This window comes from Pygocentrus nattereri, chromosome 16, assembly GCF_015220715.1.
Source record: "Pygocentrus nattereri isolate fPygNat1 chromosome 16, fPygNat1.pri, whole genome shotgun sequence".
Taxonomy (NCBI): domain Eukaryota; kingdom Metazoa; phylum Chordata; class Actinopteri; order Characiformes; family Serrasalmidae; genus Pygocentrus; species Pygocentrus nattereri.
Window position 1 is genome coordinate 23248207 of NC_051226.1, and position 14662 is coordinate 23262868.

Here is a 14662-nt window from a genome sequence, read left to right on the forward strand (position 1 = left end):
AACGGATGTCACCACATGGGCTCAGGAACACTTCAGAAAACCATTGTCAGTGAACACAGTTCGTCGCTCCATCTACAAGTGCAAGTTAAAACTCTGCCATGTAAAGCGAAAGCCACATATCAACAACACCCAGAAACGCTGCCGGCTTCTCTGGGCCCGAGCTCATCTGAGATGGACTGACGCAAAGTGGAAAAGTGTCCTGTGGTCTGACGAGTCCACATTTCAAATTGTTTTTGGAAATCATGGACATCGTGTCCTCTGAGCCAAAGAGGAAAAGGACTGCCTGGATTATTTTCAGTGCAAAGTTCAAAAGCCGGCATCTCTGATGGTATGGGGGTGTGTTAGTGCCCATGGCATGGGTAACTTGCACATCTGTGAAGGCACCATTAATGCTGAAAGGTACATACAGGTTTTGGAGCAACATATGCTGCCATCCAAGCAACGTCTTTTTCAGGGACGTCCTGCTTATTTCAGCAAGACAATGCCAAGCCACATTCAGCACGTGTTACAACAGCGTGGCTTCGTAGTAAAAGAGTGCAGGTACTCGACTGGCCTGCCTGCAGTGCAGACCTGTCTCCTATTGAAAATGTGTGGCACATTATGAAGCACAAAATACGAGGACGGAGACCCCGGACTGTTGAGCAGCTGAAGTTGTACATCAAGCAAGAATGGGAAAGAATTCCACCTACAGAGCTTCAACAATTAGTGTCCTTAGTTCCCAAACGCTTATTGAGTGTTGTTAAAAGGAAAGGTGATGTAACACAGTGGTAAACATGCCCCTGTCCCAACTTCTTTGGAGCGTGTTGCAGGTATTAAATTCAAAATGAGTGAATATTTGCAAAAAACAATAAAGTTTATCTGTTTGAACATTAAATATCTTGTCTTTGTAGTGTATTCAATTGAATATAGGTTGAAAAGGACTTGCAAATCATCATATTTTTATGTTTTACACAACATCCCAAGTTCATTGGGATTGGGGTTGTAAATATAGCCTAACATAAATCTAGTTTTACTACAACAAAAACATATGAGTATTAAAAATTATTTTGTTTCTGTGTCTTTACGACTGATACACTATATTACCAAAAGTATTTGCTCGTCTGCCTTCACATGCATATGAAATTGAGTGACATCCCATCCTTAATCCATAGGGCTTAATATGACATTTTGCAGCTATAACAGCTTCAACTCTTCTGGGAAGGCTTTCCACAAGGTTTAGGAATGTGTTTATAGGAATTTTTGACCATTCTTCCAGAAGCACATTTGTGAGGTCAGACACTGATGTTGGACGAAAAAGGGCTGGCTCACAGTATTCACTCTAATTCATCCCAAAGGTGTTCTATCGGGTTGAGATCAGGACTCTGTGCAGGCCAGTCAAGTTCTTCCACACCAAACTCGCTCATCCATGTCTTTACGGACCTTGCTTTGTGCACTGGTGCACAGTCATGTTGGAACAGGAAGGGGCCGTCCTTAAACTGTTTCCACAAAGTTGGGAGCACAAAATTGTCCAAAATCTCTTGGTCTGCTGAAGCATTAAGAGTTCCATTCACTGGAACTAAAGGGCAGAGCCCAACTCCTGAAAAACAACTCACACCATAATCCCCCCTCCACCAAACTTTACACTTGGCATGATGCAGTCAGACAAGTACTGTTCTCCTGGCAATTCCTCGCTTTACACCACTGCTTTCGACGCTTTGCATTGCACTTTGTGATGTAAGGCTTGGATGCAGCTGCTCGGCCTTGGAAATCCATTCCATTAAGCTCTCTTCGCTGTTCTTGAGCTAATCTGAAGGCCACATGAAATTTGGAGGTCTGTAGCGATTGACTCTGCAGAAAGTTGGCGATCTCTGCACACAATGCCTCTCAGCATCCACTGACCCCGCTCTGTCATTTTACGTGGCCTACCACTTCATGGCTGAGTTGCTGTTGTTCCCAATCACTTCCACTTTGTTATAATACCACTGACAGTTGACTGTGGAATATTTAGTAGTGAGGAAATTTCACGACTGGTGGCATCCTGTTACAATCCCATGCTGAAATTCACTTGGCTGTCCTGATTTGAGCATCAGTCAAAGCAGTCCAGTCTAATATAGTCTTTGTAACTTCAACATGAATGGGCAGGACTAATCTGCTGCCAGCTGAATAGGCAAATATATTCAAATGCTTTATTTTTGTGATATCATAAAAACAATTAATTGAAAGCAGACAGCTTAGTTTCTATATATGAACTGTATGGACTCTGGAGTCAAGTATCCATTTTGAAACATTAACAATGTTTACATACAACATAACATTATTTTATTTATACAGTTTTATGTGAGATGGGCCCTTTAAAGCAGGGGTGAGGAACTGAGGGCACGAGTCCAGCACAGTGAATTCCCTGCTCTCGCACACACCTACTCCCACAACTACTAAAGAAACATTAACCGTTTTTATGGGTGGGATTTCCAACACTGCTGTAAAGCAGAAACACTGATAAACTAATCTTTTTAGGTGGCAAGTGCTGCACCAAAGTGAGCGGCCAAGAGCAGTAAGGCTTGTTGAACCCAAGCCAAACCAAACCACTAGTTCTATTCCCAGAGCGATTCCATTTCGCTTTGTGAAATGGATCCTAAACATTGGCAGTTATTCTCCATGACTACCAGGAGGGCACTTGCACGAAAGAGCAAAATGGCCAGAGCTCAAGCCCTCTCTGGGGTCTATCTGTGCACATGACTGGTTACCACATTTATTGTTCATCAAGATACAAACGATGTATCATAAATGCTATTCTTATATAGAAATATTTCATGCTTAAACAGTTCTTTTCACAGTGAAATGTTTCTTCAGATTGATAGGTGTATATAACTTTGTTAAAAAGGGTTCTTCTATTGTTCTATTGTATCTTCTACAAGCTTGACTTCATAACAATAGAAGAACTCTTTTGGTTCTATTTAGAACTATATACAACACATTCTCTATCAATGTAAAGAATCATTTCACTGTGCACAGATTCATTTAAGCATGAAATGGTGCTCAACCGAACCATTCCTTTTCAAGAACCCTTGAAGAACCATCTTTTTTAAAAGTGCACAACAATGTTTTTAAGGCCAAACTGTACTTTAAGTTTTCCCCAAAGGAAAATGGTACATATTTGTACCTATTTATAATGTAATGTTTTAAAGCAGAACAATAAACTAGAAAAGTCTGAAGTCACAGCAGGACATGTGGAGTTAAACAGAACTGCAATAGTATGTGGTCCAGTTATGTTGCCTGACTAAAGTTACTGAAGACGTATCTATGAGGGTACCCCTCCCTGGCCGTTTAGTACCTTATTTCAGAGTGATAAATATGTTTCTAGTCAGCGTAAGTCAGTGCGGGTGGGCCACTGTAATTGCCTGACAATGTCTCATGCTGTGCTCCACTTCGGAAGTCATGCATGTGAAGTCATTCCTGCTGCTCGGTTACACACAGTAAGGATTTTTAGGTTAGAGGCGCGCCGCCACAGCAGGGAAGGTAGTATTCTTTCCAGACAACCATACGTGCGTGTCTAGAAAAGAATGTTAATCAGTTCAAATGAACGTTTTCCGTATTTACACATGATACTGAAAAACAAACAACAAACATGGTCAGAAAAAAGAGGACTTGTCCAGGTGGATTTCTGTCCTGTGAAGTACAAACCATGCAAATATACCCTCTATGGAGGCTACCCTGTAAGCCTCAGCCTGGACTGAAGGTGTTCTCAACTCAAAGCAAAAGGTGAAGCTCCAGCCGAAAATATCCCTTTGAGGTTGTTCCCCGTTTATTGCAAAAAATGAAATTTAATACAAAGGCTAGTTCACCTCGGTGCTGTTCAGTGCGTTAAAATGTGCTGTCTTGGCTGGTTCCACACGGCTACGGTAAGAACCGTGTGTTCCCCAGTCCAAGCCGTCCTCCTCACTAATCACAGGCACCTGCATTTATACCTGTGACCTAAGTGACCTAAGCTAAAGTGAAGTGCTCCCCCAAGTGACTAAGTCTAAAACTACACTAAAACCTACCTATAAGTGCAAATAAAATGGCTCCTACACCCTCAAAGGTACGACATTGTCATTTAGGTCCAAACCTGTCCCTTAAATGAGTTTTAAATGGACATTAAATGAAAAGGCATATCTTTACCTTTCCTTAAAAAGCCTGGAGTCCGGATATACTATGGTATACTGCACTGCATTGCCTGAAGATGTACGCTTGAGGGAGCCATCGAAGTCACAGTGTTTGCATCCTGAAAGACATATTGTGTTTGCTATACTTTGGTCTTCTATCTTTTAAATATGAATTCTAAAAGGAAAAAATACATATTTGAGTCCTAAAGGGACAGCAACAAAGCCAGCATGTTTACATCTCAGGAATAAAGAGAGACTGGCCATGAATTATGACAGTTCATGGTACACAACAGCACACTAATGTGGACATTAGAGGAAAGAAAAACGCAAGAAAAATATAGGATATGGGCTCTTTAAAATATAGAACATACTCTCATTACTTTCATTAGCGTAATCTGAGCTTTTTTTAAAAAGGCTAAGCAATATAAATGGACTTAACTTCATATTATACAACGCTTAGTCCTGATGACAGACTGACTGGTTGAGAATTGTTCTAGCCGCAATGTTAGTTATGATATGTTTCTATATATTACCCATCTTTCCATTAAGGTAAGCCTGACATATGTAATATCTGTAATACTAGTAAGTAACAACTGACTTTATGCTGCAGCTCACTGTTACTAAGGTTCTACTTGAGCAAATGAATAAACATAAAATGGGTATGTTACATCAGGCATTCCTAACTTTTCCACTTCGAGGTCCACCTAATTATCACCTACTTATTAAAGCCCAAAGGAAAACAAAAATACTTTTTGGGACGTTTTTAACGCGGCAATGTTTGGGTGCCACAATATGCAAACATAAACTATCAACAGTTTAGGCTAATATAACACTTATTTTATACCTGACATCAGGCGGGATGGTGACAAATTATTTTTCACTCAAAAGTGAACAACTTGTGAGTGAAATGTTGGGGCAGGGACATTTGTTTCTAGAGGCAAAGGCTTGTTTTAACATTGTTTGACAATTGAAAACTTTTTTTTATTTTTTCCTCTGATTTTTATGATTAAGTGCCATCACTGGCCCACTGGACCACCACTGACTCTTCCTTAGCACAGAGACAAGAACTACCATAGGGTGCTTTTTGGCCCACTTGGGGTCCATGGCCTGGTGATTGAGAAATCCTGCATTAGATCATTTCTATAAAATAATATTTAACCTGCAGTCCCTTTGGTCAGATTCTGAAAAAGAGTGACAGCAGGCCTACATCAAATCCTGAACCTGTCGTTGCTCCTAAGCAAAGTTTTGGTCAGCAGTTGCGAGAGAACAACTGAACACGCTGGAATTTGCCAGAAAAAAACAGAATACAATTCAGAAAACAAAATGGGCTGTGAAATGCTTTACAGACTGACTGGAACAAAATTCCTTTTGAGTTAGTATGGTAAATACTGTAAAAGATGAGCTGAACCTGATATTGTGACTGATTTAACACTGTTATGCAACCGGTACCACTTTTCCTTCCTTGTGGTGGATGGAAATGCAAATATTTCATGTTAAATATTTATGTTTAATTCGTTGCTTGGGGCTTCTATGTTTTACTTGTCTCTTTATTTTGCTGAACTATTGTATAAAAGCAATAGAACACTCAAGGTCGTATGTTATCATGAACAACATCACAGCTGCAGCTTGTGCCTGTAACAATGTACTCTCTCGTATGTTCTATCGCTTAAGTAACAAACCCTTCCAGAGACTGCAAAACAGTTTACTCTCCACCTGCATGTTTTTCCAAATTTGAATCTTTTTTTTAATCCAGTCATGAAGTTTCAGTCGTGACAGCTCTACTATATTCAAAATTTTAACCACTTTAGACTGAATCTGGAACCAACACTAATTCAAACAGATGTTTGTGCATTTTCTCTGTCATTAGCATTACGTTTGAATATAAATGGCTGTCGGATATATTAGTGTGTGCCAGGCAATTAAGTCCAAAAATGTCAGCTCTCGCTGGAAAACAAAGGATGAAAAAGGTTGCTGCTTCTTTAAGACTGAGCAGAGATGACAAGCTGAAGAAGAGATCAACAGCTTGCCCAGATTGGGTGTCATAGCACATCAGCATCATTTTATTACAGCCCAGTTAGAGTGATGGGACACTGAAGAAATAGAATTAAAGTGATTTAGAAGTAACAAGTATGGTAGCAAATATGAGGCAACTGGAAACACCTCCACTTTGTGTGACGTCTTTAACAATCATTTCACCTGAGCATTAAGAAATGAACACATTAGAAATTGAGCACTTTATAATGACTGTTAGATGAAACCATCAGGGTCCAATGACGCCTGGACACATTCTGCATGCGTGTTATGTATGAAACTAGCACATGAGCCTAAACACGATTGGGCATGGCAAACACGCAAAATGCACATTTCTTGCTCATACATACGCATTTGATGGAGGGCTGTGCAAAATGTAGAAATATTACACATATGACTGATTACATATTCCACTCAATTTACTATAGTTTGAACAACTTGTGCCAACTCCAGGTGTAAATTTGTTCAAGGGTCTCAAATGATGTGTTGAAAGACTTCCTCGCACAAGCCTTGAACACACACTAAAATAACGTTTAGCATCAGAATAACACTGTTTAAATTCTCGAGACCAGATGCGTGGAAAGATGTAGTCCAAAATACGGCATGATGCAGCCATATGTGCATGCAGGCTAACTTTGCTTCCATCTAGCTGCTGTTTCTTCTACCAATATTAAAAGAAGTCTTTCAACAACATCTTTTCACAAACCTTTTATCTTCTTAGCCAAACTAACAGAACAATCCTTGAGACTGTTTATCTGGGAAAGCAGTTTGTTTTTGTCTCTTGTCTCTTGTGCTGCTGGCTGCATTATTTCACTGCCTCTTTTAAGCCCTGCACCTCCCAAGTGAGCTGTTAGTGGATAGGGCAGTACACAGTTTGCATGCTAAGCTGCAGTCTTAGTAAACTGAATGTTAAATTCAGGCACATAGCAAGGCACATTTTGTGCTGCAGCTGCGCTCATACATACATTTGGCCCTCAATGTCAGTTAAGATCTAATATTTTACTGTGCATTGTACTTGGAGTACCCTGCACAATAAAACCTCCAATATTAAATAAGCCTGAGAGAATTAAACTTGGAGATAAATTTTATTTTAAAACAGAAATAATTCACTCATTCTAAGGCAATGCAACACAGACCAATTCAAAGTGCAAAGAAATGATTTTCTTATTAAACTTTTGTATTGTGGCAATGCAGAGCATAAACAGTTCAAGAAAACCATTGATTGTTGAAACACTTACAAACAGAAGCCAATGCTTCAACCCTCCCAGTGTATTTTGACTTCATATATTTCCCATTTACAGCAAAACAGGTCAAATTTGTTGTCTAGGGTAACTGATAACACAATACAGATGTGGCAGAAAGAGATTAAGTTTAAAAACACTGGAGTCTTCCTTTAACCCTGTCCTCTTCTATTCAGTCACATGCATCAGTTGTCTCCTCCCCTCAAACAGCAACACACTGGTAGCCATGGCAGAATTCAGGCTGTCCACTCCTTGTACCATGGGAATCAACAATCTATGCCCCCCTGTTTGACCAGCCAAATGCAAGGCTTCATGGCTCAGACCATGAGTCTCTCCACCAATCACCACGGCCGTATGCCTACCGGCCCATCTAATATGATAAGGCTGAGTGTCTAAAACTGGCCTTGTCGACCTACAACTATCCTCCTTGTAGTCTTCATCATAGTTAAAATCATCCTCATAATGAATTTTCCTAGGGTTATGGTGGCTGCTGACCCATCCATAGTCTCCGGCTTTTTTCTGTTGCTGGGATGCTGCTGAGAATTCAGGTTCCTTTATGGTTCCTCTACAGTTATCAGCCACATGGACAGTTGTGTTGGCAGGAAGATGAGTCTGAATATCAGTCCAGGTGAGGCTAGGGATTATGGGAAGGCAGAAGTGGGCACCCATGGCAACACGAAGAACTTTAGGCTCCCAGATATCAACACAACCTTAAAAAAAAAAAAAGGATTGAAAGATGACTGTTTACTCACACATACATATTCAATCCTGTACTATACTCATTAGCCACGTTATTAGAAACTCTTAATTTGTAGGTCCACCTTGCTGATGTACAATTTGGTTTAGCCACCCTCTAACCCTTTATCAACAGTCAGCTTCTTACCACAGAAGTGCTCTTGGTTGGATATATTTTGGTGGAGGACCTAGCAGTGACACTAATATGTGTAAAAACCCAGCAATACTGCCGTGCCTGATACACCTGTACCACGCCACTGCCCTGTCAGCGAACTGTAGTGTTGAGAATAGTTCACCACCCAAATAATCTCCAGTCAACAGCTATCCTGTGGTCAGACATTTACCAAAGAATTGGACAGAGTAGAGCTGATAAACTACAGATGAGCATCAGATGGGCTACAGTATGAAATGTATAGCGGAACCTAAAAGGTAAATGTATCTCAAATTGACCACGGAGATGCACTTACAGTGAGGGAAATAAGTATTTGAACACCCTGCGACTTTGCAAGTTCTCCCACTTAGAAATCATGGAGGGGTCTGAAATTTCATCTTAGGTGCATGTCCAATCACGTTACAATCAGTAAGACTCCAGCTACTAACATGGTCAAGACCAAAGAGCTGTCCAAAGACACCAGAGACAAATTGTAGACCTCCACAAGGCTGGAAAGGGCTACGGGACAACTGCCAAGCAGCTTGGTGAAAAAAGATCAACTGTTGGAGCAATTATTAGAAAATGGAAGAAGCTAAACATGACCGTCAATCTCCCTCGGACTGGGGCTCCATGCAAGATCTCACCTCGTGGCATATCAATGATCCTAAGAAAGGTGAGGAATCAGCCCAGAACTACACGGGAGGAGCTGGTCAATGACCTGGAGAGAGCTGGCAGCACTGTTTCCAAGGTTACTGTGGGTAATACACTAAGACATCATAGTTTAAAGTCATGCATGGCATGGAAGGTTCCCCTGCTTAAATCAGCACATGTCCAGGCCCGTCTTAAGTTTGCCCATGACCATTTGGATGATCCAGAGGAGTCATGGGAGAAAGTTCTGTGGTCAGATGAGACCAAAATAGAACTTTTTGGTCTTAATTCGTCTCGCCATGTTTGGAGGACGAAGAATGATGAGTACCATCCCAAAAACACCATCCCTACTGTGAAGCATGGGGGTGGAAGCATCATACTTTGGGGGTGTTTTTCTGCACATGGGACAGGACGACTGCACTGTATTAAGGAGAGGATGACCAGGGCCATGTATTGCGAGATTTTGGGGAACAACTTCCTTCCCTCAGTTAGAGCACTGAAGATGGGTCATGGCTGGGTCTTCCAACATGACAATGACCCAAAGCACACAGCCAGGATAACCAAGGAGTGGCTCCGTAAGAAGCGTATCAAGGTTCTGGAGTGGCCTAGCCAGTCTCCAGACCTAAACCCTATAGAAAATCTTTGGAGGGAGTTCAAACTCTGTGTTTCTCAGCGACAGCCCAGAAACCTGGCTGATCTGGAGAAGATCTGTGTGGAGGAATGGGCCAAAATCCCTGCTGCAGTGTGTGCAAACCTGGTGAAAAACTACAGGAAACGTTTGACCTCTGTAATTGCAAACAAAGGCTACTGTACCAAATATTAACATTGATTTTCACAGGTGTTCAAATACTTATTTGCAGCAGTAACACACAAATAAATTATTTTAAAAAAATCATACATTGTGATTTCTGGATTGTTTTTTTTTTTAAGATTATGTCTCTCACAGTGGACATTCACCTAAGATGAAAATTTCAGGCCCCTCCATGATTTCCAAGTCAGAGAACTTGCAAAGTCGCAGGGTGTTCAAATAGTTATTTTCCTCACTGTATATTATTGTATGTGTTTTTAATAAAGAAGCATGGTAGGAGTAAAGGCCTATTCATACCGATTCAGATTTTAAGAGTTGGGAAAAAACACATGGAAAACAACCATGCACAAATTTCACATTCACATCCTTCACATTACTTGAAATACTTAAACTTTGTTAAATTACACACGGTCACTTAAATATACATAACACCGGCTTCCTGCCTCAGTTTTAACATAGCATCTTGTTAGTTGTGTAAAATATGACTATTTAGATCTGTTTTTGAGTCTTTCTCTGGTAGGTCGCACTGTAGCCTACTAGTTATTTTTAAGAACAGTGAACGGAAGAGTTTATTTCTGACAGAAAAAGCCATAATCTCTGGCAAAAGGGGTTAAACATATGTTGAAAACGACGATGCAAGACTCAGGTCTTTTACTTGAGAAGTTACCAAAATGTACTTCTCTGTGAATCGCTGTGGTGGTCTTACAGGGTTTTTTTTTTTAAATAAATAGTATAAACTTGGTCAGATGTCCATGTACCTTGGTGCAAAGTATAACCTATGGGTAGGGAAACACTGACATTATGAATACAAATAACTGGATTCATGGTTTTTGATAGGGTTTTTTTTTTTCCTGTGGCACTACTTTGCACCGGCTTGTCAGGCATCAGAAGAAAAAACATTCCTACATATCATCCAGTTTTATAATATAAATTTTATAAAAAGGTTTATATCCATTATTTGTACATTTGTGTATCATAGTCTGTTCATGCATAGTGTTTTTGTACAATGCGGTTTACCTAGTGTGTGTGTGTGTGTGCACCTTTTAATTGCAGCACATACAAGAAATCACTACATCTGTTGTCACTACTACTTAAGGGAATGCACTTGTCCTTCCTTATTTGTCGTCTTCTGTCATTCTCAGTGTTAATTTAGAAAGAAAAAAAAACTTCCACTATGATGGAAATCCACTATGATGGGTTCCACTATGATGAAAATCATGTTTTTAAGCCTCACCAGCTGACAGAGACATTCCATCTTCTTTAATTACTATAATAAGTGGTGCAACTTTACATCAATTCAAATCTTATCCCTTAACAATTACACATATGGATGCTCAAAGTCCAAAATCTACATCCATTTAAAAATCACCAGTAATTAAGTGAATCATTTTAGCACTCTGAAAATTTCCACTGTGCAGATACCTTTAGTGAGCAGCACACTGCGGCATCCAGCAGCAGCTGCGCAGTGTAAAGCTGTTCCCAAGTTTCCAGGGTCCCGTACATTATCACAGATAAGGGTCAATGGCAATGCCTTCCCATACTTCTCCTCAGAAAACTGCATTTGAGACACTTCAGGACGCTTGAAGACAGCTGTGAATACAAATAACAGGTGAGTTTCATAGTCTGTCTGCTAGAGGGTACATGGAAATGTTCGTCCTAAGCCCTTCACTAGTGGGTTTTTTATAAGCAATTCTAACCACAGACCATAATAAAGTGAGACTTACAGTCTGATTCTATTACAGATAGTTTCTGCACCTCCTCAGGCCTTCCTTCATTCCAGTGAAACTTTACTAAATACAAACACCATAACAGCTTTGACTTGTCAAACACCGTGAGTTTATACATTGCTCTTAAGCTTCAGTCAGCACCATACATGGGGAAGAGAGCCTCAGAAGCTCCTTCCTGTAACAACTGGTCTGTATTAATGGTAGCTTGGAAGCCTTTGCTTATAGTTAATATATTAACATGCACACCAATGGTTTGATATTAGTCTAAGGGCATTTTCTCACTTGGACCATTTCATCATTTTAAGTGGACTGCTGTGAGTTGTGGTTTTCTGTGATTATGTGAACAAACAAACTCACACCCAATGGCCCCACAAAAGTACCAAACTCAGACCATGTCCCAAGGTGGTCTCGGTATGGTTCTTTTGATGTTCATGAGGTCAGACTGACTTGTGCAATGTTAAAACAACTGCCCTGTTCTGGTCTGCTTTGTGTTTTACTTTATGATAGAAGAACTTGAGGCTTATCATTCATTCACAGCCAAAATCTTTCAGTATATACCAAGTAAATAACTACTGAGGAGAACGGTTTACTGTGGGTTTGTAGGACCTCCCCAAAAGAGGAGCAATAAGCCACATGAGGCTGTGTGTTTTTACTTGTTAAAGTGTGAAGCTAGGTTACAACCCAAGACACGTTGTAGTTAAGTCAGACTACTCAGGAGTGCATGTAAACAGGACTATAAATGGACTGGTTTGTTCAAATGTAACAGAATATAGGACTAAGTAAAATATATAGGTCTTTATTTATTAGAATATATATTTAAAAAAAAAAAAAAACACATAACATAATGAGAAGGCCTGGCCATTACCTATAAGGTCTTGTGGTGGGTCAACATCAGACCAGATTCTGATGTCCTCTGGCTTGACTCTGATTAAGCCAGCTTGTGTGAGTTTGCTCAGGGGAAGCTCCTGAAGTCTCTCCATAGCGGTGAAGAAGATGGTCTGTGGTGAAGCTCCTGCATCCAGAGCTTCACTAATGAGACGCCTTCCTTCCAGAAGAATCTTGCCTTGTTGTTCACGGAGCTTCTTGGAGCGAGCCAAGTTAACCAAACGTCTGCAAACGTTCATAAGAAAATGATTTCTGGTTTGACTGCCGCTCTCAGATCAACTCACACTTCAACTGTCGCCCACATAAATGATCAGAATAAATACATATGTCCAAAAGTATTCAGACATACTTTCTAACTGGTGGCTTAGGCTACTTCAGGGTTCTCTCACAGTTACGCAATCTGCATAGAACAGCAGATAGCAGGGGCAGTGCATTGTCATATTTATGACGTTCATTTACTCTAACACAGTTCTAAGTGCAATTCATCCAATTTTGCATATGTAAACAAAGTCGTTTAGAGAAGTTTGATATGAAATGGTGTATTATAGAGGCAGACAGACTCTTTAAGATTTCTCTGAAGTGGTGTTGATAGGAACCAGGAGTCACAACGTCTACATCACCAATACACCCCAATATAACCTAGTCCTCTGTTCTTACAGCGTCATGCCTGTATTCCTCCACCACAATTAAAATAAAAGGATTAACAAGACGTTTTAGGCCAAAACTTTACCTTAAAACAACTTCTCGGGCATGAGGCAGCGTATTCATAACCATTTCATGTAATAACTTTCTGTGAGGAAACTGTTAGTGATATTAAACTCAGACGTCTGGTTCCCTTCACCACCACTGTGACCGAATCTGACTCTGGATCGGAGCATTCAACACCGAGCCACTCTCAACGGGTTTGTCTGCATCTCAATCATTTAGTCATGTGGAACTTTAACTGCAGTTTACTGAAGTCCAACGCCAACACTCACGACAGTCTCTTGTCACCAGGTTGGGCCTTTTCATACCGCAAGCCGTCTATTTGGTTTAAACGTGGAAACCTGGAAGGAAGCGCAGCTTCTCCGCTCTCCGTTTTCCGAGGATGTCCGCGTGCGCCGAGCAGAGACGCAGCGCGAGCCTCGTCTCCACGTCTCTGACCGACACTTCTTTCAGTCTCGCTCACTGGAGCGGAGTCTAGGCTTTTAACCCGCGGGTCGCGCACACCTGAGGATTCGGACTCGGGGCGAACGGTCAGCGGACTGCGTCTCACATATCTGCTGATTCTTACTGTCCATGTCGGTTCTAGTCCTGTACACACGCCTCCAGCAAACCGCATGAGCGTCGCCATGTTTACTGCTGGTACAGGGCCGCGTTCCAATCCGTGTGCTTGTGCACTGACGCTCGGATATAGTGTGAAAAATTCTGCCACATTTCTGACCGTCAGTGCTCCAGAGTCACAGCATGGTGACAGCAAAAATGTAATCTTCCCAGAATTTCACTTCTCAAACCATGTTCATGTTCATTTTACCGATTGAGTATTTAGCTAACTAATAGCCAACAAGCTAACTAATCAACTCAGCGTTTCTTTGAAGTGTGAAAAGAAAGGAAAATGATGATGATGATGATGATGATGATATCCGCTGAGCTGACTGAGGCGCTTTTAAGTGCACTGACCAGAGTCAGTCTGATAGTGTTACACGTAGTGTAACCTGGGAACGTTATTGTACTAGAGACCGCTGTACACTGGCCAGTGTGGCAGCATACAGACTCCAATCGGAACACCGCCACAGCAGATTAACGGCGACGCAACACCATAGAAATCCACCCTAACAGTGAGAGTAACACTGAAATAGTCCCTATAATACTGAAAAGGACAAGAGCCTATTTAAATAGACTGAGGGAGTGAAAAGAGCTTGTATTAATGCACCGAGGGAGTGAAAGAGTGGATGCAAGAAGGCAGTAAATGTGTTTGTTTGTATGTAAGTTGCATTCCTTTGACATTTTAACGTTATTTCTGAATTTCTTAGAATTTCTTCGTGGTATGTCTTTCTTTTCCTTTAACGACAGTGCACACGTAAGCTGGCGTAGACAAGTTTGTGTAGGAGCCTCTGATCGGCAGTGGTGGACAGTAACTAAGTAAATGTAATTTGTTACTGTACTTAAGTAGTTTTTTTGTGTATCTGTACTTTACTGAAGTATTTCTATTTTGGGCGACTTTTTCCTTTCACTCCACTGCATTTCAAAGTCTAATATCTGACTTTTTACTCCTCTACGTTTTGAGAAATCTGTCGTTCCTTTTGGTTTCTGTGTGTATAAAAACGTAACATGTC

The 14662-nt window shown here is 40.8% G+C and overlaps 1 protein-coding gene across 1 annotated transcript; it reads right to left on the reverse strand.

Annotated features, from left to right (window-relative positions):
• Positions 1–7218: 7218 nt before the first annotated feature.
• Positions 7219–13823, reverse strand: mrm3b (mitochondrial rRNA methyltransferase 3b). The gene is made up of 4 exons (XM_017704395.2): positions 13325–13823; positions 12328–12572; positions 11158–11325; positions 7219–8103 (listed from the first exon to the last, which is right to left on the reverse strand). Exons 1-4 carry the CDS (start codon positions 13678–13680, stop codon positions 7562–7564), a joined length of 1311 nt encoding a protein of 436 aa, XP_017559884.1. The 5' UTR covers positions 13681–13823; the 3' UTR covers positions 7219–7561.
• Between the last annotated feature and the right edge of the window lie 839 nt (positions 13824–14662).

What these genes read in the sequence shown, in the direction of transcription:
- mrm3b (XM_017704395.2), bottom strand. Translation starts at nt 13,680, where the DNA reads ATGGCGACGCTCATGCGGTTTGCTGGAGGCGTGTGTACAGGACTAGAA. An exon ending in CCTGGTGACAAGAGACTGTC is followed by an intron (nt 12,573 to 13,324) that starts GTGAGTGTTGGC and finishes GAACGTTTGCAG; the next exon opens with ACGTTTGGTTAACTTGGCTC. An exon ending in CCCACCACAAGACCTTATAG is followed by an intron (nt 11,326 to 12,327) that starts GTAATGGCCAGG and finishes TTGTATTCACAG; the next exon opens with CTGTCTTCAAGCGTCCTGAA.